At 42.6% G+C, this 25,737-nt stretch overlaps 1 protein-coding gene across 1 annotated transcript; it reads left to right on the plus strand.

The window, feature by feature from the left end:
* Positions 1–21: 21 nt before the first annotated feature.
* Positions 22–25,121, plus strand: LOC139462002 (pre-mRNA-processing factor 6-like). Its single transcript, XM_071243498.1, has 25 exons — positions 22–125; positions 612–671; positions 1,132–1,222; positions 1,942–2,139; positions 3,058–3,152; positions 4,113–4,194; positions 5,589–5,699; positions 7,227–7,321; positions 7,579–7,643; positions 8,869–8,996; positions 9,160–9,286; positions 11,358–11,476; positions 12,049–12,211; positions 12,998–13,106; positions 14,888–14,957; positions 15,116–15,237; positions 15,774–15,867; positions 16,747–16,911; positions 17,228–17,329; positions 17,764–17,838; positions 20,742–20,875; positions 21,546–21,613; positions 22,227–22,365; positions 23,565–23,691; positions 24,172–25,121. The coding sequence occupies exons 1-25, from the start codon at positions 37–39 to the stop codon at positions 24,322–24,324; spliced, it is 2,781 nt and encodes a 926-aa protein (XP_071099599.1). The 5' UTR covers positions 22–36; the 3' UTR covers positions 24,325–25,121.
* The last annotated feature ends 616 nt before the right edge of the window (positions 25,122–25,737 follow it).

The following is a 25,737-nucleotide window of genomic DNA, read 5'->3' on the forward strand; positions in this document are numbered from 1 at the left end:
CCTCGCACCTGCGATCGACGGAAACTGAACGTAAAAATGTCGGTACAGTCTTTAGTAAGCAAGAAGAAACGAAGTTTCATTGGGTTGCCGGCTCCACTTGGCTACGTGCCAGGTCTTGGAAGAGGGTAATGAACTGTTGTTCCTCTGGTTTTAATTCTGTGGTTATGTCAAATGTTAAAAACATTCATTCTTTGTGAGAATAGTTATTGTCCGATAATCGATCACATTATTAAACATGTTAAATGAAAGCTGAGTAAGTAAGTTGCACAGCACGCGGGGAACATTAATGTAAACGTGCTGTTTTGTTTCTGAACCCAAACTCCTTTGAAGGTTATTTCGTCGATTTCGTTCACTATGTGTGGGTCAGAAGACGGTAATATCAGTAGTGGTATTTGGGTATTTGACACATATTTGGGCTGTCTATGAACTTTCACTTTCTTAAAACTAAAACTGAAGTCAAGATTATGTTTATTTCCTTTAAAAAAAATGGAAAACTATGTGATAATATAGATTCATCATTGTTTTTGTTTTTTTAAAAGAATCTTTAATATTTGAAACTGTTATGACTTTAAAAAATGCCTCATTGTCATTAAAATATCTTCATCTTCCAGAGCAACAGGATTCACAACTCGATCTGATATTGGTCCAGCCAGAGATGCCGATGATATTCCGTATGTATTATATCAGAACTTGTACACATGGTATATCAATGCAGGGGTAGATTTAACTGCTGGCCCATGGCCAGTGAAAATTACAAAGGGATTGCTTAAACTAAAGTAGAAGGCCCTTCTTGCGGGTCAACATTTCTCCACTTTTCCATGGACACTACTCATGAATCATGTAATTTTGATAAGAAAATATTTAGGGAGAATGAGGGCTTGTGAATGGTTAACTGTGTACATAGACATCTTTATTTGCTCATAAATCAACATGAAATGAGGCAAATGGAAGCCAAAGTATAATCTTATGATGGCAGGAAAAGGCATTTCAGGGGTGAGGAGTTCTAAAATTTCAGAGCCCCTCTAGGTGGCGATGTGACCATAGGTTTGTCAAATATTTTACACACACTGTACAAATTCATTCTCTGATGATCCTTTCTAAAGGCCTCTTCGTGTATTATCCTGTTTCTAGAGAGGACCGTCATGCTCCTCCAATAAAGAAGTCTAAGAAAGACCAGGAAGAAGATGAGGAGGAAGACTTGAATGACGCCAACTATGATGAGGTCAGTTACAGTTATAAACATTACCATGATCATGGGGATTAAGAAAGTATTCTTTGAAGAATATCATGGGCTTGATCAGTGTTTGTGACTGATGTTTTATCTGCCTGGGACAGGGGGGTTTATATCTGCCAGTCATAGGACATGTATGGATAGCAAGGCAAATGCCAGACATCACTATTTTTTAGCGGTCAGTTTCATTTTCATAAAGTTAAGAATAAGATACAATTATATGTATACCAGATAGCTTCAAATTCACTCTAGTAATACTGTGACTCTAGTGGAAGTAATACTGTTAGCTTCACTATGACTCTAGTGGAAGTAGTAATGTTAGCTTCACTATGATTCTAGTGGCAGTAATACTGTTAGCTTGACTATGACTCTAGTGTCAGTCATACTGTTAGCTTCAGTATGACTCTAGTAGCAGTAATACTGTTAGCTTCACTATGACTCCAGTGTCAGTCATACTGTTAGCTTCACTATGACTCTAGTGGAAGTAATACTGTTAGCTTCACAATGACTCTAGTTACAGTCATACTGTTAGCTTCAATACGACTCTAGTGTCAGTAATACTGTTAGCTTCACTATGACTCTAGTGGAAGTAATGCTGTTAGCTTCAGTATGACTCTAGTGGCAATGAATACTGTTAACTTCTGGTTGGTGTAATCCTCCAAAAGCACAATTAACTACCAATTCACCTGATCAGAACAATTGTATTCCAGTTTGCTGGCTATGGGGGTAGTCTCTGCAGTAAGGACCCTTACGACAAGGATGACGAGGAGGCAGATGCCATATATGATGCTGTTGACAAACGGATGGATGAAAAGAGAAGGGAGAGGAGAGAGGAAAAGCTTAGGGAAGAGCTGGAGAAATTCCGTCAAGAAAGACCCAAAATTCAACAACAGTTCTCTGATCTAAAGGTGATAGAATTTTGTCTGTCGTAGTTAGCATGGTGAGGGGTCATTGATTCCCGCTTGACGTCACTCGGTAACATTTATTGTTTTGTTTTTCTGTCTCACCAAGAATAGCTGAAATATTGCTGACACAGCATATAGCACTGAGAGAATAACCAACGAGCTACAAGGAATTACCGATTATCTGTCAGGTGTTAATTTACAACATTCCTTCAAGTATTTTATATATTACCATTTTATGAGAGAAATGAAGAAAAATATTTGACATGTGAACCCTAAGGAGAAACTTCACTGAAGATAGCCTACCGTATTCGACGTAATAAGCGCCCCGCTCTAATACATGTAATAAGCGCCCACGGCGGTATTTGCTAATATATTGGCTAGTGAACAATCCCAAATAGCACCCCTTCCAATTGATCAATGTTCACAAGACTTATTTATTCGCATAAAATACGCACTCGTGTGTTATATGCACCCTTAATTATGGGCAATTAAATTCTAGAAAAATATATCTGTCGTACTTAAACATTTCAGGCTGTCAGCATAAACCACGAAATTTATCTTTCAACTCTGTTTTTTTTCACCAAAAATATATTCTAATAAGAGCCCCCTATTTCTAATTTTGAGAGCGCTCTGGGCGCTTATTACGTCAAATACGGTATTGTACATATGATGTTATGTAATCAATTCTCTCTATCCAACGACTGCCTCTGTGACTACAATGGTAAATGTAGACATGGTAGAAGGTGAAAGTTTATGGCTGGCTGCTTTTTGTATTTTTGTATTTATCAAGTCATGTTCTGAATTTGTGATACTTTTGGTTATGAAGCCAATATTATTGTTTAGAAAATCTATTGCAATCCTCTGTTAGGATGAGACTATTGTCAGGAATATGTGCAGCAATTCTGTGATTGTATCTTACAGAGAGATCTTGCTGATGTGACAGTCACTGACTGGAACAACCTGCCAGAAGTCGGGGATGCTCGGACCAAGAGGCAGAGGAACCCACGGACAGAGAAGTAAGCCCTTCACACAGTCTTACTTTGGTCAATACCAAACCGTGCATAGTGTCACTGTCAGGGAGTTTCACTGTCATCAAGGTGGGGATTGACTAGGGTAATAATTTGACAGGGGGACATATATACACAACTGATATTCAGATGTTAGGAACACTGAACACCCTCCTTGATTATTATCCCGCGCCATCTAAGGGATACATGTCAAGACTGTTTCGAAAGTTGGGACTGCCTCCGTGGTAGAGCGGAAGGTCCAGGGTTCGATCCCCAGCCGTGTCATACCAAAAGACCTTAAAAGATGGTACTTGTTGTTACCCTGTCTGGCGCTCGGCATTAAGGGGCTAAAACAAGGACTGGTTGGCTCAGAGTCAGTTTACTGTGTCTGAGTGGGGTATTCATGTTAAACTCAGTGAGCTAGCACTATAAATCAGCATCAGTCTGGACTAGTACAAGCAAACACACAAACACACACACTACATGCACGTCGCTATATAAGTGCAATAATCTTGGACGTGACGTTAAACATCATTTCACCTCACCTCACCTTTGAAAGTTGGTCCTGTAAATTAATTTTTTCCTGAGTTACTTCCCTTGCACAGTTTTGGCCTTTGATCCATGTTATTTTACAAAGTGCATGGTGTTCAGCGTTTAACTTATCTAAGTGATACTAAGTGGTACTCATCAAGACTGAGTTCAAGAATTGCTGCCATAAATTATTATTTTCTATTTTGAAAGGATGTAATCATGGTTATAACTCCATGTTACCGTCCATAGTGTGGGCCATAGTCCGTTCTATAAAAACCTGATTTGAAGGATTACAGGTAGTGATAACTGCCAAGAATAATTCCAAACATTGTATGCAGTGAGTGAAGCCAGTGATGCCTTCACAGTGTTATTGATGGAATGTTGTTAAAATGTAAGATGGCATGGCTGTAGTAAACTGATGACATGCCTCTGTTGCAGGTACACACCCGTCCCGGACAGCATCCTGGCTAGAGCAGCAGCATCTACAGGGATGGACAGTGCGCTGTCAGAGAAAGAACAGGTATCTTCTTATTATGAATGATAAGCATCCATGGAGCAAATGAATGCTTCAGTTGGAAGACAACTGTCTCAATTAAAATGAAGGATGCAGTAAATAATAAAGATTTACGTTGAGGTCTTTAGATTAAGATACTACAGCAGAAATGTAAACATGCTCAAGGACCCTCTTTCCAACACTGACTTTATTTTATGTGTGAGTGAGTGAGTTGGGTTTTACGCCGCTTTTAGCAATATTCCAGCAATATCACGGCAGGGGACACCGGAAATGGGCTTACCACATTGTACCCATTTCGGGATTCGACCCTGGGTCTTCGGCGTGACGAGCGAACGCTTTAACCACTAGGCTACCAGACCGCCCCTTTATTTTATGAGACAGTTTGCTGAAAGTACACCTTGTCTAACTCAGCAAATGAATGAAAAACTTTTGTTTAATACAGTCGTGCCTCGTTTATACGGACTTCAGATATCCGGAAATCTCGGTTCCCGGACGATTTTCATTCAAAACGAAATAATTACTATATAAATTTACCCGTATATACGGATATTCAGTTTCAGGAACCGGACGGTCATTTTCATACACAAAACACTGAAATGCACACAAAATTGTCTCACTTATCCGGACAGTACACTTTCGCTGGTGGTAATCCTTCCGTTGGTGGTAATCCTTTGATTCGTGAGAGGTCAATTAACCAAGTGACACTGAGTTACATTTGAGACGAACCTGTTTATTGTACATGTAATCCCCTTCGATTGCATCTGTGGAGGTCAGAGGTCAAAGGTGTGTAAGTATGGCGTGTCAACCAGCGAAACGTTAGCGACATGCAGTTACAGCCGCGAAAAAAAGGAAATTTGTCTGTTTGAGGAAAAACACCCGTCAGCAAGTTTAGAAACCATCAGTAAGCATTATGGCACTGAATTTGGACATACCATTGGAAAATCGACATTTGGTGACATTTTAAAATACAAACAGAAGTGGCTAAATCTCCCGGAAAATTCAAATGACTTATCACGATCCCATGTAGCAAAACACCAGAAGCTGGAAGATGCATTATATCTTTGGTTGTGTGACTTTGACATGACAAGTCGTAATGTGCCCGTTAATGATGAAATGCTGATAGAGAAACTTGTATGAATAAAGATTAAGTGGATGTATCTGTTTGCTCTGTCATCTTTCATGAGTTGCATAATTGAAGGGAAGTAACTCTTCCAGTAAGAAGCTGGTTTCAGTTATACGGAAATTCGTAATACGGACAAATTGTGAAATGACGCAAGTGTTCGTATAAACGAGGCATGGTATGTGCATGACATTTGTGTATTGATGTCACAAATTAGAGGACGACTTAGAGAGTGCAGATGTTGAGTGTCAGGTTTTGAAGATCAGAGTGTATGTTCCAGCAATATGGAGGTCTGTCAACACCGGCCGGCTTCTCCACCCCCAGCGGGGACATCGACATGAAGAAGATTGGTCAGGCCAGGAACACACTGATGGGCATCAAACTCACACAGGTATGTAGTAGGGTGTCCTGTATGATGGGCATCAGGCTGACACAGGTATGTAGTAGGGTGTCCTGTATGATAGGCATCAGGCTGACACAGGTATGTAGTAGGGTGTCCTGTATGATGGGCATCAAGCTGACACAGGTATGTAGTAGGGTGTCCTGTATGATGGGCATCAAGCTAACACAGGTATGTAGTAGGGTGTCCTGTATGATAAGCATCAGGCTGACACAGGTATGTAGTAGGTTGTCCTGTATGATGGGCATCAGGCTGACACAGGTATGTAGTAGGGTGTCCTGTATGATGGGCATCAGGCTGACACAGGTATGTAGTAGGGTGTCCTGTATGATTGGCATCAGGCTGACACAGGTATGTAGTAGGGTGTCCTGTATGATAGGCATCAGGCTGACACAGGTATGTAGTAGGGTGTCCTGTATGATAGGCATCAGGCTGACACAGGTATGTAGTAGGGTGTCCTGTATGATAGGCATCAGGCTGACACAGGTATGTAGTAGGGTGTCCTGTATGATGGGCATCAGGCTGACACAGGTATGTAGTAGGATGTCCTGTATGATAGGCATCAGGCTGACACAGGTATGTAGTAGGGTGTCCTGTATGATAGGCATCAGGCTGACACAGGTATGTAGTAGGGTGTCCTGTATGATGGGCATCAGGCTGACACAGGTATGTAGTAGGGTGTCCTGTATGATGGGCATCAGGCTGACACAGGTATGTAGTAGGGTGTCCTGTATGATGGGCATAAAGCTGACACAGGTATGTAGTAGGTTGTCCTGTAAGATGGGCATCAGGCTGACACAGGTATGTAGTAGGGTGTCCTGTATGATAGGCATCAGGCTGACACAGGTTTGTAGTAGGGTGTCCTGTATGATGGGCATCAGGCTGACACAGGTATGTAGTAGGGTGTCCTGTATGATGGGCATCAGGCTAACACAGGTATGTAGTAGGTTGTCCTGTATGATAAGCATCAAGCTAACACAGGTATGTAGTAGGTTGTCCTGTAAGATGGGCATCAGGCTGACACCGGTATGTAGTAGGGTGTCCTGTATGATAGGCATCAGGCTGACAAAGGTATGTTGTAGTGTGTCCTGTATGATAGGCATCAGGCTGACACAGGTATGTAGTAGGGTGTCCTGTATGATAAGCATCAGGCTGACAAAGGTATGTTGTAGTGTGTCCTGTATGATAGGCATCGGGCTGACACAGGTATGTAGTAGGGTGTCCTGTATGATAAGCATCAGGCTGACACAGGTATGTAGTAGGGTGTCCTGTATGATAAGCATCAAGCTGACACAGGTTTGTAGTAGGGTGTCCTGTATGATAAGCATCAAGCTGACACAGGTTTGTAGTAGGGTGTCCTGTATGATATGCACCACGCTGACACAGGTATGTAGTAGGGTGTTCTGCAGGATTGGCATCAAGACCACACAGGTCCATGTAGCGTTTCGCTACTGTCCAGTCATGCTAGTGGTGATACACTACTGTCCAGTATTGATGCATGTCTGTTTTTCCCGCCAGGTCTCGGACTCTGTAGCAGGCCAGACTGTTGTTGACCCAAAAGGCTACCTGACCGACCTTCAGTCCATGTTGCCCTCTCATGGAGGAGACATCAAGTACGTCCCTTACGCTTGACCTAACATCACACATGCATGCACATCACTATATACGTGCAATAATCTTTGACGCGACATTAACCCCCATTTCACCTCACATAATTTCCAGTACATACACATTCTACCTGACATGCAACATTTAGTGAGTTGTTTCCCAGAATAGGGAAGTAAACTTGGATAAAACATTGACAAGCCACTCCAGAATATATCCATGTCAACATCATGTGTGAAACTAAGCCATGTTTTGTATGCTTCAGTGATGTGAAGAAAGCCAGACTGCTGCTGAAGTCGGTGAGAGAAACCAACCCCAAACATCCCCCAGGTGAGGAGGACTGTGCAACCAGCACACCTGGCCATGTGCTGCACCTTTCTACACCAATAGTTCAACATTTTATATAAAATAAAACCTATATTCTAAATCAGTATGAGGACGCCAGTGGAGACTAAGTCCCAAGAGCTGACTGACATTGGGTTGGAGTGATTGCCATGTGTCACCATCTTCCCAAGGCAAGCGTGTCCACTAGCCCCGTATCAAAGCCTAGTTTCTACACTAGCCACATCAAGGCCACTTGTCTTGGCTCGACCATGTCACCACCTCGCGTAGATCACCGGTTGTGCCCCTTGTAATGAAAACGTGATATCCAATCGCTATCGCTGTTCTTATCTTGCATAGCGTCACAAAGATGGCGACTACCATAGGCGACGGCCTAGTCGCTCAGATAATGAAAACATTCATGATTTCATGCCTGACAAAAAATCATAGGCAGTCGTTTGGGGATTTAAATGATGAAAAAGACGCATTCGTGTCAACAAAGACACGCAGCAGTAAGTCTCTTTCATACGAAGGTGTACCAGCCGTGGATGTTGATTTTATGAAACATTCTCTGATTGGACTATTGATATGTGTGATAGTCGAATCATATTTAGCACAGGAAAGTGGGCTTGATGTGGCAAGGGTGGAAGGACTTCTATAAAAAGGCTTGTGGATGCTCTTGCCTCAGGAAAAGGTGCGTGTCACCGTCCCAGGTTTGTCATGATCTCATCATGTGCATGTTGATGTGGAATAGCTGTGATGTTGCATCACATAGCCTTCAATTTAGGCGCTGTTTATGTTCTGAATCATGCACGTAGTTACACATGGTTGTCATGTACATGATGTAATGCATTGATTAGGTGGGGCATGGGTGGCCCAGTCGTCTAAGGCGTCGCGATTCGCTGTGAAGAATTGCGTCCCTTGGGCACGCCAGAAACCTATGATTGTGGGTTCGAAGTCCAGTTCACCCCGATTACATTTCTAGGTTTGTCATCACCATACCCATGCTCGTGGGTTTCACCGAAGTGGTAAACGTCTGAGACCTGCATTACTTCGGGCTTTCCTCCCACATTAAGCTGACATGCCGTAATATAACTGGAGTACTGTTGGAAGCGGCGTTTAACCCAACTCACTCACTCACTGATTAGGATCAGCCCCATATATGTGCTTATGGGTTTCACCACTGTGTGTTAGTTGGAATCACGTCAAGTGAGCATTGGTGTGACTGTTTCAGCATGGATCGCGTCGGCTCGTCTGGAGGAGGTGACTGGCAAGGTGCAGGCAGCTAGGAACCTCATCATGAAGGGATGTGAGGAGTGTCCCAAAAGTGAAGACGCCTGGCTGGAGGCTGCCAGACTGATGGTGAGATGGCTTTCTGTGTCTTAAAACAGTTGTAACTTTTATTCAAATGTTTTGTTTGACAAAGAATTATTTGCCTCTTGCATATTTGCATATTGATGAAGATCTGTGAAAGACTCGGCTATGTGCTGTTCTGCCTGTACTGACCTCTGTCTGTCCTTGTCAGCCCGGGGACCAGGCCAAGGCTGTGGTGGCACAGGCTGTCCGACATCTCCCCAGCTCAGTCAGGGTGTGGATCAAGGCCGCTGACTTAGAGCTAGAGCTGAAGGCAAGGAAGAGAGTGTTCAGAAAGGGTAAGAACAATAACCAGATCATAGTCACAGATGAATAACAAGCATGCCAAGGAAATCATATATATTCATATAAATGTTCATATTGTTGTTTCCAATCACTTGAATCTGGTTACCTGTGTCATGTGTATGTAAAGCTGTGCATACGTTTGTGAGGAAAAGCAGGATATTTCAGTTTTCAATGCTGCAACACATCTTTTGCATGTGTCATGATTGGAGAAAATGTTGAGTCTCATTGTGGTGGACCCAGTTATCTCAACATTCATCCACCCCCATCAGCAGAATAGGTACTTGATGCACCACATTCATAAGATCCTGGGCTGCCTTGTAGTGTAGTGGATTGAGTGTCTGCTTGGAGAGTGGAAGGTTGGTGGTTCGACACCTCTCCGTGTCGTACCAAAACTTGTTAGAAGATGGTACTTGTTGTTACCCTGTCTGGCACTTGGCATTAAGGGGCTAAAACAAGGACTGGTCAGCTCGGAGTCAGTATACAGAGTCTGTGAATGGGGTTCCCATGTTAAACTGTGGCATAGTATCTCAGGGGGCTAGCTTTATAAAACTGACATGAGACCAGGCTAGTACAAGCAGCCATACACACACACATGCTTGCATATCCCCAACTAAGTGCAATAATCTTGGACACGACGTTAAACCCCAGTCCACCATTAGAGCCTGGTAAATACCCATGCCAAAAGTTATGAGGTTACAATGTGTGACCTGGCTGAGAGTGTTGATGTAGCCTACTCATGTAGATAGTTGCTTATACCATCAAACATGTTTGCCTGGCTCTGACTACGTACCTGCAGCAGACCAGGCTAAGTGGAATCCATAGAAATTTTCAAAAATGGTCCTTTTTCATTTGCTCATAACTTTCTTATTTATGGATTAATATAAAAAAAATATATGCTACAATAAAGATTGTCCTTTTTCCTCTTTATGCGGTGTGTGTTAATTGTTCATTGAGAAAGAAATGTATATCTGATATTAATTGGCTTTGCAGTTATTAACCTCATTAATTAGTGCCATTGGGACACTAGCCTCAAGACATTACACCAATGGAAAATACACAGTCTTTTTCTTCACTCTCAGGCAGTTTACACAGGCATCACAAAAATAAACTAAAAATAGTAACCATGGTAACATAATCACCAGAGTTTGTACTTTATTTTGGTACCAAATTCCTTTTAAAAAAACACTATTTTGTAACAGTAAACCATATTTAAAATAATTACTTGACTTTAAATCATAACAGCATCAAAAGTGTTTATTAAAACATTGTAAGGTCTAATATCAATAAATTTTTCTTTCAGTTACCTTTCCAACAAGTATACAAAATTAAAGCTAGCTTATCGGCCGATTAAAACAAACTAAGTAGACACGACTTACCATTTCAAGCACACCAACATGTCCAGCGAGAACCGCTAACACACTTGCTGGAGTAGTTTGACAGGCATGTAGGATCTAAGTATTCCCCCTGAGGATTCTGTGTAAGAATTGGTCGCAGGCACATGAGAGGTAATTGGTTGGTCAGACTCAGTGACTTGGTTGTTTGCATGTCATAGTACCCCAGCACTGTCGATCTTTGCTTATGATATCAATCACTGAATTGTCTGATGTAGACTTGATTATTTACAATGTGTATTATTGGGTCGGTCGGGTAGTCTAGTGGTTGAAGCGTTCGCCCGTCATGCCGAAGACCCGGGGTCGAATCCCAATAAGGGTACAAAGTGTGATGCCCATTTCTGGTGTCCCCCGTCTTGATATTGCTGGAATATTGCTAAAAGCGGCGTAAAACCATACACACTCACTCACAATGTGTATTATTGGGTTGTTTGGGTAGCCTAGTGGTTAAAGTGTTTCGCTCGTCACGCTGAAGACCCGGGTTCCATTCCCAATATGGGTACAATGTGTGATGCCCATTTCTGGTGTCCCCCCGTCATGATATTGCTGGATTATTTCTAAAAGCGGCGTAAAACCATACTCACTCATGATGTGTATTGAAACAGGATTTGCTTTGCCAGACATATGGCCGGCCATGTTCTTCCCCGGTTGTGAAGTGTCACATGTGTTGCAGCGCTGGAGCACATCCCAAACTCGGTGCGTCTGTGGAAGCTGGCCGTGGAGCAGGAAGGGGAGGAGGATGCTAGGATCATGCTGAGTCGAGCCGTGGAGTGCTGCCCCACCAGTGTGGAGGTAATGTACTCTCTGTTCGCTACATCAGGCTTTTATTTCTTGATTATTGCTTGACAAACTATGTAAGGATCTGAGAAGATTAAACAATGACAGTATGCCATTTCATTTCTAAAAGGGTAGCCTAGTTGTTAACCCATTCACTCGTCACGTCGATGGCCATGTTCAATTAGATACATTGTGTGAAGCCCATTTCAAGTGTCCTCCATGATGATAAAAGGTGATATTCCTGGAATACTCCAAACAGTGTAGGGTCATACTCATACACTGTAGTATACGATGGATGAAGACTGAATAGCAGCACTGTTAGTAATTGAGTGAAAATATATGAGAATGTCTTCCATGTTGTATATTTTGAACTGTGTTTTAGGGTCAGTGTGTAGGAAAGTGGTATCAGATTCTTCCTGATTTTGACCCTTGGTCATATCTGTCAATATCAGGCTATGCCAATGGGATTTTCCAGTTTTGTTTTCCTTCATCGTGAATATTATCCACTTTTGTATAAACTTGCATAATTCACTGACATACCACTTCCTCGCATGACTCACATGACCCTGACCTTGACCTTGTCACAGCTATGGCTGGCGTTGGCGAGACTGGAGACGTATGAGAACGCCAGGAAGGTGTTGAACAAGGCTCGGGAGAACATCCCGACTGACCGTCAGATCTGGGTCACTGCTGCCAAGCTTGAGGAAGCCCATGGCAACAACCACATGGTGGAGAAGATTGTGGAGAGAGGTGAGTCAGCTGCAGTCTCAGCACCATCTTCCCGAGGCAAGAGAGTTAACTGACTTTAAAAGTCCAGTTTCCACCCTTGCCGAACTAGGCTGGAATCCCTGGGCTCGATCATAGCACCACCAGTGGCTATTAGGAGTTATGTCCCTTCTATGCCTCTCTTATGGACCAATAAGATTCTAACTCTCGTATCACTTGCATTTGCTTCAAAAGGAATGGTGGCGCCCAGACAAGACGATCTTATCGACAATCAATATCTATATTGTGATAAAACGGGTCTTACATTGCAAGGTTCATCAAATCACGAAAGCATCTTGATCGATAACATGAAAAGATTTGGAAAATATCAGTTGAAAAATAGTTAGCGGTACACATGCTTTGCAAATCCTGCAATCGACAGAACTCTGCATGACTATGCATAGACTCGTTCGTCCAGCCAAGATGTTACTCCATAATACCAACCTAGTTCAGCAAGGCTGAAAACTGGACTTTTATAGCCAGTTAACTCTCTTGCCTCGGGACGATGTCTCATTACATTCACATGATGGAGAGTTGAGTCACTGTTGGTAATGAGTGTTTCATGTCCTATATGGTTAATTAGAGTGACCAGTTTAGATTTAAGACTATAAGACTATACTTCCTATATACAGCACTAAATCAGTGTTTCTTAGACATTCATTAAGCTGAACATCTGTTCCTATTGTATTATCCCCTTGAGTTGAGATGCACCTGACACCCATTCTGAAATATGTTTGTCTCATCTGAACAAGCCGTTTGTTTCCACGTCAGCTCTCAACTCCCTGCGCTCCAACATGGTGGAGATCAACCGAGAGCACTGGCTGAAGGATGCGGAGGACTGCGAGAAGAGCGGCAGCATCAACACCTGCCAGGCCATCGTGTGAGTCACCATCACTCAAGACAACCCTCGTCAATACTTCATGTGTTGTATCCTCGTCGATACTTCATGTGTTGTATCCTCGTCGATACTTCATGTGTTGTATCCTCGTTGATACTTCATGTATTGTACCCTCGTCAATACTTCATGTGTTGTACCCTCGTCAATACTTCATGTGTTGTATCCTCGTCAATACTTCATGTGTTGTATCCTCGTCAATACTTCATGTGTTGTATCCTCGACAATACTTCATGTGTTGTATCCTTGTCGATACTTCATGTGTTGTATCCTCGTCAATACTTCATGTGTTGTATCCTCGTCAATACTTCATGTGTTGTATCCTCGTCAATACTTCATGTGTTGTATCCTCGTCAATACTTCATGTGTTGTATCCTCGTCAATACTTCATGTGTTTTACCCTCGTCAATACTTCATGTGTTTTACCCTCGTCAATACTTCATGTGTTGTATCCTCGTCAATACTTCATGTGTTGTACCCTCGTCAATACTTCATGTGTTGTATCCTCGTCAATACTTCATGTGTTGTATCCTCGTCAATACTTCATGTGTTGTATCCTCTCTACACAACATTCCTCCATCGACCATGAATACATATGGCAGAGACCTGTGATGATCCGGGGTAGAATAGGTCTTCAGCAACCCATGCTTGCCGTAAAAGGCGTCTAACCGGATCGGGTGGTCAGGCTCGCTGACTTGGTTGATACATGTCATCGATCCCAATTACGCGGATCAATACTCATGATATCAATCACTGGATTATCTGGTCCAGACTCGATTATTTACAGACCGACGTCATATAGCTGGAATATTGCTGAGTGCGGCGTTAAACAACAAACAAACCAACCAACCAACATATGGCAGAGAGGCAGTGTAATAGTGTCATGTGCCTGTCAAGCAATATCATGAGACATGTATAACACATGGAAGTCAAATAAGCCCTACCTGTTGCATGGGTTCAGTGCAAACCCAACTGTTACCTGATACTGAAGTAATGTAGAGAGTGGATGGCTGCAAGGCTGTTGCACATGTTGCAAGAAATATTGCTGTTTGTGTAATATTATCTGAGTGCTACTTGGTCAGTGCACTTCCTGGTTTTCCGTTCACTGGAACCATGCCGTGGCTTGGCTTGTTATAACTACCCAGTGTCTCATGTGTGTTGTAGGAGCTGACTCGAGTTAGCGTAACATGGCAGCAATGTATAGCCTGGTCGATGCTGTTAGTGGTTCTATTAATTAAAGTTTGTTTAGGAGTTTAACCTACACTGTATCACTGTGGAGGTTTTGAACCTAGCTTGTATATCTGTAAGTTCAATTGGAACTTAATGCATCAGCATGAGGTTTCAACTTTTAGTGTGTACCCCCATTTAGTTGTTATTTGTTGGGGTCATCTAAATGTATTGCCACACTTGCTCTGAATAATCGAGCATCAACCATGCAATATTTCACAATGTTTTATTTTAGTACAGGCGGGGGTGGTGATGCAGCCATCAGTTGCAGATTTATTAACGAAAAAGCTTCATGACTTACCAATACCCAATATTGCTTTGTATGTTATCATATTGTCTGTGTACTTATTGGTTACTATGGTAACTGTACATTGCAGGTGGTCTGTGATCAGTGTTGGTAGTTATATTATCCTAATGTCCGCATAGTTTTTTATGTAACCATGGTAACTGTATTGCAGGCGGTCTGTGATCAGTGTTGGTAGTTATATTATCCTAATGTCCGCATAGTTTTTTATGTAACCATGGTAACTGTTTTGCAGGCGGTCTGTGATCAGTGTTGGGATTGAAGAGGAAGACCGGAAACACACGTGGATGGAGGATGCAGATGCTGTAAGTCCACTAAAGCAGCCCTGTATTGTTCTAGGAGACTTCTATCATAGATCCACAATGATTTTAGAGGTTAAGTTGTGGCAACTGAGTCCTGTCTGAATCATTGATGAAGATAGTAATGACGTTGTGCTGAGATGACCTTGGTGCTTCTATTGCAGTGTGCTGCTCATGCAGCCTATGAGTGTGCCCGGGCCATCTACGCCTACGCCCTGACCGTGTTCCCCAGCAAGAAGAGCATCTGGCTGCGTGCTGCCTACTTTGAGAAGAACCATGGAAGCAGGTAGGCTTCAGTACTTCACAGCTGTGTCAGTCGTGGTGGCAACAGCCTTTGGAAGACACATAGATAGCTAGACCAATGCCATATTTTCGTGAAAATACGGTAAGAGTGGGTTGGTTGCAACACGGACAAGTCTGTGGTTGCAATGAGCCACTGTGTGTCCTCGTACCTGAACAACTTACATTATTGCATGTTCAGTCAGTCACTGATTAGCCTTGCTCAGGGTTGAGTATATACAGGCAATGATAAAGCTGAAATATTGCTGACAGTGGACTTAGACAGTATTCACCTTTACTCTACCACTGATATTCTCTGTACACTGAACATGCTCAATATTGTCAGTAAGTTCCTGTTACTGTGTAGGATATCTCATAATTTGTGGTGTATTTCTAAAACAATCGAGTTTTTTAAAAGTATATTGTAATTGCTACAATTAGCGACGAGAAACCCTGGTTATCCAGGGAGTTTCCAGAACTGTTGTTATGTTAGCTCCCTGTTGGGGCTGGGGCTGGTGTACATGCTTTTACCTGTGTTTCCAGGGAGTCTCTGGAGGCACTGCTGCAGAGAGCCGTGGCCCACTGTCCTAAAGCTGAGGTGCTGTGGCTCATGGGAGCCAAGTCCAAGTGGATGGCGGTACGTTTATATCTCCTCTTTTCACCCCTTGTGCATTGAGGAGGGGCACAACAACCACCTACATATACTTACAACTACTTACAATCATCTACAACTACTTACAATCATCTACAACCACTGACAACAAATATCAACCACCCACAACCACTGACAATCATCTGCAACCACTCAACCACCTACAACCCATGACAATCATCTGCAACCACTCAACCACCTACAACCACTGACAATCATCTGCAACCACTCAACCACCTACAACCACTGACAATCATCTGCAACCACTCACAACCACTCAACCACCTACAACTACTTACAATCATCTACAACTACTTACAATCATCTACAACTACTTACAATCATCTACAACTACTTACAATCATCTACAACCACTGACAATCATCTACAACCACCCAACCACCTACAACCACTGACAATCATCTGCAACCACTCACAACCACTCTACCATCTACAACCACTGACAATCATCTACAACTACTTACAATCATCTACAACCACTGACAACAACTATCAACCACCTACAACCACTGACAATCATCTGCAACCACTCACAACCACTCAACCATCTACATCCACTGACAATCACCATCAAACACAACCATGTTGTCAAACATGGAAAACAAACGACTCAATATTTGAACGTCATAGAGAACATCTATGTTCACAAGATAGATGCTCCTGATTTCAATCACTGGATTGTTTGGTCCAGACTCGATTATTTACAGACCGCCGTCATATAGCTGCAATTTTGCTGAGTGTGGCGTTTAACAACAAACAAACAAACAAACAAACAAACAAACAAACAAGATAACAAATGTACTGTACAATGTGTGCAAGCTAACCTGACTATCTGTGTGGTAGCATGATGTCCCTGCAGCCCGGAGCATCCTGGCCCTGGCTTTCCAGGCCAACCCCAACAGCGAGGAGATCTGGCTTGCCGCCGTCAAGCTGGAGAGTGAGAACAACGAGTACGAGAGAGCCCGCCGACTGCTGCAGAAAGCCAGAGCCAGCGCCCCAACAGCCAGGGTATGTCCACACTGATGTACAGGAAACTTAGAGACATTTATTTAGAGGACTTCATCCCCTACATATTGTCAAATGCATCTACAGTCCAAGAAACTGAAAATAGTTTATGTTGACTATTTGGGAACTTATTATTTTCTATTTCAAATTCTGAAAGGAAGACTTCTAGATTACTTTGTGAAAGATGCACTAATATATATGGGCATGATCGGAAAAACAGATCTTAAATTCATACGTCTCTTAGAGAACATGACATTTATGATACGGAAACACACTTGGCTAATAATTTTAATCTACAATGTTATTCTCCAACCTGCAGGTGTTCATGAAGTCAGTGAAGCTGGAGTGGTGTCTGGGGGAGATCGAGAACGCCAAACGCCTGCTTGACGACGCCGTGAAACACTATGCCGACTTTGCTAAGGTGAACTCATCCTTCAAATCTGATAGTAATTTCCCTGCTTCATCATGTTTTTAAGCCAATCTTTGCAGAGTTGCATCCCTTGGGCATGCCAGAATCCTATGATCATGGATTCCATTCCCAGATTCATCCTGATTATGTTTCTAGGTTTGATAGCCCCATGCCCTTTGTCATGGGTTTCACCAAAGTGGCAAACGTCTAAGACCTGCGTCAGTGGCTTTCATCCCACACAAAGCTGACACGCCATGACTTTACTGAAACACTGTTTAAAATGGCATTAAAGCAAACTTAATCCGATCACAAATTCCAAATCCCTCAGTTTTCAACCAATCAGTTTGAGAACACTAACATTGATTTTACTGTTTGGAATAATGTTGACATGTTGTTTTACCTGTTGTTTTACGTGTTGTTTTATCTGATGTTGTTTCTATTGTCAGTTGTGTATGATGAAGGGGCAGATTGAGGAGCACCGGGGAAACATGGAGAGTGCTCGGGACGCCTACAACCTCGGGGTGAGTAGCAGGAGTGTAGTGGCAGGCTGGTTGTAGACATGTTAACTCACTGCGCTTGTTTCAATGTGAGAAGAAATGATAAGAGTTAATGGAGTAAAAACTTATGAAGTATGATGTTATTCTGAATGGACAGGTGGCGGTAGGGTAGCCTTGTGTATAAAACGTTTACTTGTCATGCCGAAGGCCTGGGTTCAATTCCCCACAAGGACAATGTGTGAAGTCCATAATGCCTTTGAATACCTTTCCTCTATTACATCATAGCTGTTTTCCTGTTTTTGTTGTCATCACACCATAAAATCTTTTAGATTTTTAACAGACTTCCTCTTCACTGCCAACTTATCTAATTACTTGTGAGGTAAACACTATCCTCAGGCTTAATGCGACTGTGCATGCATAAGACAGGAAAACATTGCATCTTACCTTTTTGGAAGCACCATACAAACTTTTGGCAGATGCTACTTTACTTGTAGGTAAAAAAAGACAGCTTTCTCCTAACTGTAGCTACAACCTGTTGCTAGTTCCTCAATTATGCAAAACTGGAGGAACGACATCCTTCAGATCCCTACCTGAATGTACTGCAAAAAATCAGTCTCCTTCATAATCAATATACTATCCCAGCTTTGAGCAAAACTGGATTATCCAGAGAGGCTGCTGTGTCCCATCAGAGCTCTGGTGTATTACATGACAGCTTCTTAAAACCACAGAAAGCACAGAAACAGCTCTTCTTCTCTTGTAAGCCATCATAAAAAAAGGACATAAATGTGGCTGCTGTTGCAGGATAGATCAAAACCTCTATGTCAGACCTCTGTCCTCGAGCACAACTATCTTCACCAACATGAGGGAAGTTGCAAAGCACATAAAAATAGGGCCTTAGCAACTGCCTTGGAAAGCAGTATTCATGTAACAAGTGGGTTTTAGCTGTCAGTGGAAACCCAACAATACTTTTGTTCAACCACGCAAGTCTTAGGTATCTAGTGAGCCTGCCATCCTTTTTCTGAAGTGAAATGGGGTTTGTGAATATTCCAGATCATACAGAAATTATAAGATAAGTTCACCTTTGGCACCTTGTTAACTAAGCTCGGCAGGTCTCAGCTTAACATATGAAATCAGAGATCAAAAGGGGATATAGGGCTTAACTTATTAAGCGTAATGTTGTACAAGCTACCAAAAGAAACATCACAGGAGACCCTGATCCAGAGGTGACATCAGAAGATCTCAAATATCTCCAAAATGAAACTTGATGACATCAGTAGGAAGTGATGACATCACATCAGTTGGAAGTGATGACATCACATTAGTAGGAATTGATGACATCAGTAGGAAGTTACGACTTCACTGGGAAGTGATGACATCAGTGGGAAGGGATGACATCAGTAGGCAGAGATGACATCAGTGGGAAGGGATGACATTAGTAGGAATTGATGACATCAGTAGGAAGGGATGACATCAGTGGGAAGGGATGACATCAGTAGGAATTGATGACATCAGTGGGAAGGGATGACATCAGTAGGCAGAGATGACATCAGTGGGAAGGGATGACATCAGTAGGCAGAGATGACATCAGTGGGAAGGGATGACATTAGTAGGAATTGATGACATCAGTAGGCAGAGATGACATCAGTGGGAAGGGATGACATCAGTGGGAAGGGATGACATCAGTAGGAATTGATGACATCAGTGGGAAGGGATGACATCAGTAGGAATTGATGACATCAGTGGGAAGGGATGACATCAGTGGGAAGGGATGACATGGATGGGAAGGGATGACATCAGTAGGAATTGATGACATCAGTGGGAAGGGATGACATCAGTGGGAAGGGATGACATCTGTAGGAATTGATGACCATCAGTAGGAATTGATGACATCAGTGGGAGGGGATGACATCCGTAGGAATTGATGACATCAGTGGGAAGGGATGACATCCGTAGGAAGTGACATCGGCTTTAAATGACCCAAAGTGATGTACGATTCTATGCTGTTGGAAAGCAACATGTACAATTTACCGGAAGTGATGTTACAAATCACCTCAGAACCGGAAGCAATATGAAGGGTATGTCAGATATCCCACAGAACAGGATGTGACATTTAAAAATGCCCAAAATAGGTTTAGATATAGGAAATCTGAGAAATCAGGCGTCATACTTGTGTTTTTTCCCATATTCCTACTTCACTGCTGCCAACTATGTGTGATAACTAGATGCCGGACCCCACCTGCCCGTCTGGTGAATACTGGCTATGATGTAATTTAGGTGAGGTATGCAAAGGAATTATCAAACAATTATTTATAGTTATCATTGTGTATAATTTGGGGAAGACTGCATCTATTATGTTGGGTATTAGGCCCTTGCACCTGTCCTATTTATCTTGCACTTACTGACTTAGCATGTTTAGTCAGTGAAGGTTGTTGGAAAGAAGTGACGTTTTTCCACCTCACGCTTGTGCAGTTATATTAAGACTGAGGACAGTTTCCCTTGAAACTAATTAAATGATTTGGCAGTGGAGAGGAATTCTATTGAAAATCTAAAAGACTTTAGAGTGTGATGATAGCCCAAAAAAGGAATTTATGGCTATGATGTAATTGAAATATTCTCAGAACTATACACAATGGTAAGTATGTTATAATTCTGATGTACCCCGCCATGATCTTGTAGGAATATTGCTAAAAGCAGTGTAAAACCATACTCACTCGGTCTCTGGAAGGACGTGTAATTGGATAGAAAGAAAAGATTGTCAGGTAGTCGATGAAGTATACTGTCAAGATGAATTGTTTTAACTTCCAAAGCAGCTTTTGACATATACAACAGTATGTGTTTCACATTGTCACAAACCCTGCTGGCCTTCGTTGTGAAGCAATTATCAACATAAAACATGAGGATAATAGTTGTCTGACCTTGTGTTTCAGTTGAAGAAATGTCCACACTCCATCCCACTATGGCTGTTGCTGTCTCGGCTGGAGGAGAAGACGGGGCAGCTGACAAGAGCCCGGTCCATCCTGGAGAAAGCCCGCCTGAAGAACCCCAAGTGTCCGGACCTCTGGTACGTGGTGTAACACAGATACATAGACATGCACAACAGTGGGACCAACACACTACTTTCAGATAGGTTTGATGTGGAGGGAGTTATGTATATATTCTCATATGAAAGGACTGGGAATGTTCCACAACATTGTGTGTAACTCGAATACTTTGGTATTGACCTATAACCGTCCTGACCCTGCTATCAAATTTCTTTATCAATATGTATTGTATAGTCTGTGCTCACAGTGTGTAATCTGGGTGATGATGTGTGTCACCCGGGAGATGGTGTGTGTCACCTGGGAGATGATGTGTGTCACCTGGGAGATGGGGTGTGTCACCTGGGAGATGGGATGTGTCACCTGGGAGATGGGGAGTGTCACCTGGGAGATGGTGTGTGTCACCTGGGAGATGGTGTATGTCACCTGGTGTGTCACCTGGGAGATGGTGTGTGTCACTCGGGTTTTTTTTAGTGTTTCATCATACACCAGCATTGTGAATTGTGCTCAAGCTATCAACCAATGGGTAGTCTGGACCATACTTGATTGTTTACAGACCACAATGATAGTACTTACATATTTCTAAATTTAGCATTATAGTAAGCATTCCCTGACTGTAACACCATAAAGGCTATGACCTCATGTGACCCCCTGGTCACCCCCAGTGACCCTGTCTGTCTGTCTGTATGCCAGGTTGGAGGCTGTGCGCGTGGAGATAAGAGGTGGACTGAAGAACATCGGACAAACCTTGATGGCAAAAGGTAAGCATGTACTTCTTGTCTACAGATTGATTCGAAGGAACAGTGTGGACCTGGGTTCAATTCCACACATGGGTACAATGTGTGAAACCCATTTCTGGTGTCCCCTGCCATGATATCACCTGAATAATGCTAAAATCATACTCACACACTCACGCCTCTACTCGAAACAACTACAGGAAGATTATTTTCTATTACATGCTGGTGAACACTAAGATGGCATCTACTTTTCAGGCCATCACAAATAAAAGCTGCTCATCCTGTTTCTCTGTCATGTAGGAAGACCATTTCACGACATGTCTGCCTTTCCTGAGGTGTGGAAAATTGTGAAATAAGCTGATAATGACTGTATACCTGGTCAACTGCAGCCCTCCAGGAGTGTCCCAACTCATTATAAGCTGATAATGACTGTATACCTGCTCTGCTTCAGCCCTCCAGGAGTGTCCCAACTCATTATAAGCTGATAATGACTGTATACCTGCTCTGCTTCAGCCCTCCAGGAGTGTCCCAACTCATTATAAGCTGATAATGACTGTATACCTGCTCTACTTCAGCCCTCCAGGAGTGTCCCAACTCATTATAAGCTGATAATGACTGTATACCTGCTCTGCTTCAGCCCTCCAGGAGTGTCCCAACTCGGGTATCCTGTGGTCGGATGCTATCTTCATGGAGCCACGGCCCCAGAGGAAGACAAAGTCTGTGGATGCGCTCCGCAAGTGTGAGCACGACCCCCATGTTCTTCTAGCTGCATCAAAGTAAGTGGTGGCCCTCACAAACACAGCTGAGGGGATTCCAGGGTAGAATAGGTCACCTGTAACATATGCATGTAACAGGCAACTAAGTGGATTCAGTGATCAGGCTCACTGACTTGGCTGGATGTCATATTGTGCCCAGACCTTTTGAGAACAATTTAGATCATTCACATAAGCTCAGCTGAAGTGAAGTTAATTGTTTTGTCATGTTTTTACATTCTTCCCATGCATGTGGATTTTCCTCTGTCTGTGAAAGTCTTCTTTCATCAAGTCTTTTATAACTCTTCACTTAAGAAATAATAATACTTTTGGTTCTCAGGCACTGCCTGCATCATCATTAAATCTGCCGCACGTTTCGTTTATATTTCCATGTTAAATTTTCTTTTTAAAATCATACTACTTAAAAAAATGCAAATTAATATAGCACACAGTAACTTCCCATTACATGCGCACTGCTTTACTGTGCATCTCATGTTATGGTCATTGTAGCAATAGGAGTTTGTATGCTTGTTTATGTAGGTAGGCCCGTTCCCAGGTTGATGGTCCACAACTGTTTATTTGGTAACTGCTAGTTTGATCAAGCAAAAAAGAAAAACCAGCGCCTGCAAGCACTATATTTTGAAAAGTCTTTGCCTGAGAACCTATTCTTTTATATTTTTGAAGCCTAAACTGGTAGCTGCTCCACAAGGTCATCAAGGGCTCTGTCTGCAGTATTTCCGCTACTCTTCATGGACTTCAGACAGTCCATGCAGTCTGAGCACTTCATGCAGCAGACAGGGCCCAGTCCCCTAAGGCAGCACGATTCGATGTGCAGTGTTGCGTTCCTTGGTAATGCCAGAAACTTATGATTGTGGGTTCAAATCTCTGTTTGACCCAATTATGTTTTGAGGTTTGTCAGCACCATACCGAAGTGGTAAACGTCTGAGACCTGCATCACTTCGGGCTGTCCTCCCACATCAAGCTAACACGCCCTGATATAACTGGAATACTGTTCAAAGCGGCATTAAACCCAACTAACTCACTCACTCACTCACTCACTCACTCATGCAGCAGACCATTCCCCCTGAAGACTATCGTGATACAATTAGCATGATTAGGAAACTAATGTCAGTACCTGCATGATTAACTTCACTAATTATTTCTTCACATATATTCATATGTCTTCGGCTAATTATCTTTTAACAACTTTTGAAATATTTCAGGCTGTTCTGGACGGAGCGTAAAATCGGCAAGTCTCGTGACTGGTTTAATCGTACAGTGAAGATTGACCCTGACCTCGGTGATGCCTGGGCATACTTCTTCAAGTTTGAACTCATGCATGGAGATGAGGTGTGAATATTATACGTATTATACATACATGTCACACATATCAACCTAACACTACTCACGCCCTTTACCATCATCTGTATTTCAGAGATGTGTATACTCTATGTTCTTCCATCACCCGGGAATACACTGGGTTGATATGTCCTGTTGTCATGATACATGTCTACTTTACCCATGGAGATCCAGGTTACCAGTGAAGGTTAGAATAGGTCTTCAGCAACCCATGCTTGCCTTAAAAGGCGACTATGCTTGTCATAAGAGGCGACTAACGGCATCCGTAGGTCAGGCTTGCTGACTTGGTTGATGTATATCATCGTATTCCAGTTTAGTGCGGCATAAAACAACAAACCAAACCTCACTTCACCTCACCTCACCTCACCTCACCTCACCTCACCTCACCATCATGGAGTGAAGGATGCCAGCAGCTGGACCAGTCTATTTATGTCTCAGCATGGTGATGTTAAACGTTCTTTCTCCTTTCAGCAAAGTCAGGAGGAGGTGGCGAGACGCTGCATCCAGTCCGAGCCCCACCATGGGGAGAAGTGGTGTCAGGTGTCCAAGGACATTAGCAACTGGAGGCTCAAGACAGAAGAGTTACTCCCCCTTGTTGCTAATGCCATACCTCTGCCAACATGAAGCAACAGATATAAGAGTTACCCCCCCTTGCTGTATAGGAATACCTACATCAACGTTTTTACTTACCCACGAACTATTATATTTTGTCCTTTCCTTCAACAAAAGAGGATATGGAAGAATCAGCAATATGATTAAGTTGTTTTGTGCAGATAATTGTGCATTTTTATGGAGGAGAAAACAAAATGGCCACTGTTGGCTTGTAATTTTCAGTTGTGACACTCAAGATTGCCTTTGCCAAGATTTGATCCTCGTCTCAGCTGTACAGTATTCAGTGTACAGTACTGTCCAATCTCCAGGCTGAAACTAGGCCTTGTATCCTGGTGGCCATGTGTGAGTGTCAGCTGCCATGGTCCAGGGCATCTTAACATGTGTTATAAAACAGGGCAACATCCATCAAAGGACATACCAGTCGCTTCATCTGTAAATATGCTTAACATTCACCTGTAAATACATGTTTTGATCAACTGAAAATTTAACTTGCCTTGTCAAATATCTATTTGTTTTCCTCTGTAACTGTTCTAGTTCAGGGTACAAGGTAGGGATGTCTTGTAACATGTGTATTGGTCCTTCTGTGCCCATACTGTGTGATCACCAAACATAACATTTACCACGATCACATCCTTGAGAAAATGTCCGACCATCTTGCATCTGGCAAGTATGTGTCAACTTGGATGATTTGGACATCCGCAGTATGTTTAACATATACCATCACATTCTGTTAACTGTTGTTTTGTTGGTGACTGCAATCCATGTAAATATTCATGTATACAAATGAATAAATTTGTAACAAAATTCAACCCGACTGTTCCCTGTCAGCATCATCTGCTCATTTGTCCAGTTGTTGTTTTCAGAATGGGTTCATAACCTCCCCATACCTAGCACAGCAGCCAACTATACTACTCAAAGTTTGCTAAGGATCAAATTTTGATGATAGCAAAAAATCATCCAACAAATAAAGATTGAAATATATCTGTATGCAATGATTGGGTAGCTCCTGTAGAACCTCAATTTGATGATGAAGGGTCAAAGAAATACGCGTCATTAGCATGATCTGCATGGGGTGCTTGAAGATCTGTGTTTGGATGTATCATGTCAGAATCGTTACAAATCATTATCAGATAGAACAACAACATTTGCTATTAAGGATTGCTACAACCGAATGCATATATGCCTCCTCAATGTCAAAGAGGTTGTTTGATGACTGAAGAATTAGGCAGATGCATAGGCATGCTTGAACGTCACGTCACGTTGCAAAAGTCTTTGGTGTCAGCCAAAGTGTGATCAGAAGGGCATAGAATCTACACCAGACGTTTGGGTAAGCTACCCAGCGACATGTACCGTATTTCCTCTATTAGACGCCGGGACTCTAATAGAAGCCGGGACTCTAATAGAAGCCGGGTCAATTGTTCAGTG

The sequence above is a fragment of the Haliotis cracherodii genome, unplaced genomic scaffold, assembly GCF_022045235.1.
Source record: "Haliotis cracherodii isolate W230 unplaced genomic scaffold, xgHalCrac1.p SCAF_1, whole genome shotgun sequence".
NCBI classification, from domain to species: Eukaryota; Metazoa; Mollusca; class Gastropoda; order Lepetellida; family Haliotidae; genus Haliotis; species Haliotis cracherodii.